We start from the raw sequence: 619 nt of genomic DNA, 5'->3' as shown, positions 1-619 counted from the left end.
GTTCAAATGTTGGGCGGTACCTGGCTGGAACGAAATATCGGCACGTTAATCGCGCACGTTTTAGACCTGGTTACAAACCCGAAAGCCGCTAGCTCGCACGTCGAGGCGGTGTACTCGCGCAAATGCGTGAACTTTATACTACGCGGTACCGTCGGCAAGTTGTTAGGCGAAGGCGCTCAAGCAGCCGCTTGCAAAGAGATAGCGCACATCATTCTGAAGCAGATGAATTCCATCGGTAAGAAGAACGCGGCGTTTTTTGTGTCAAACTATAATATACAGTCGCGCGCAATCTCATTGTGGCCTTATCAGATTTCAGTCCGGAAAACGCCAAAGATTGCAATCAGGAAACGTTATTCAGCCAGCATTTACTAGTGTGTGCGCTGCAAGAAATGGGCAATCTGATTTTGGGATTAGGTACCACGGCTACGAATTTGCTATCCGATCAATCTCTAAGTATGTATTCGTGCATTCGAAATATCTTTTGTTTCCCACTAAACGGAAATGGATTGAAATTTCAAATCATGGATTGAAATGCATTAAAATGGATTGGCCTTCTTAGAAATGAATGCATTTCTATAAAGGCGAATCCATTTCAATCCATGGTTTAGAAAACTTCAAT

The 619-nt window shown here is 43.8% G+C and overlaps 1 protein-coding gene across 1 annotated transcript; it reads left to right on the top strand.

Moving 5' to 3' along the window:
- Positions 1-6: 6 nt before the first annotated feature.
- Positions 7-453, top strand: LOC105462116 (HEAT repeat-containing protein 5B-like; the record flags this gene model as incomplete). Its single annotated transcript, XM_011708650.1, has 2 exons — positions 7-235; positions 310-453. Coding segments are annotated over exons 1-2 (373 nt in total), but the record flags the coding sequence as incomplete, so codon positions are not given.
- Positions 454-619: the final 166 nt, after the last annotated feature.

The sequence above is a fragment of the Wasmannia auropunctata genome, unplaced genomic scaffold (genome assembly GCF_000956235.1).
Source record: "Wasmannia auropunctata unplaced genomic scaffold, wasmannia.A_1.0 LD270562.1, whole genome shotgun sequence".
NCBI lineage: Eukaryota > Metazoa > Arthropoda > Insecta > Hymenoptera > Formicidae > Wasmannia > Wasmannia auropunctata.
Note: the sequence above shows the minus strand (reverse complement) of the source record. Positions and strands in the feature narration are given on the sequence as shown.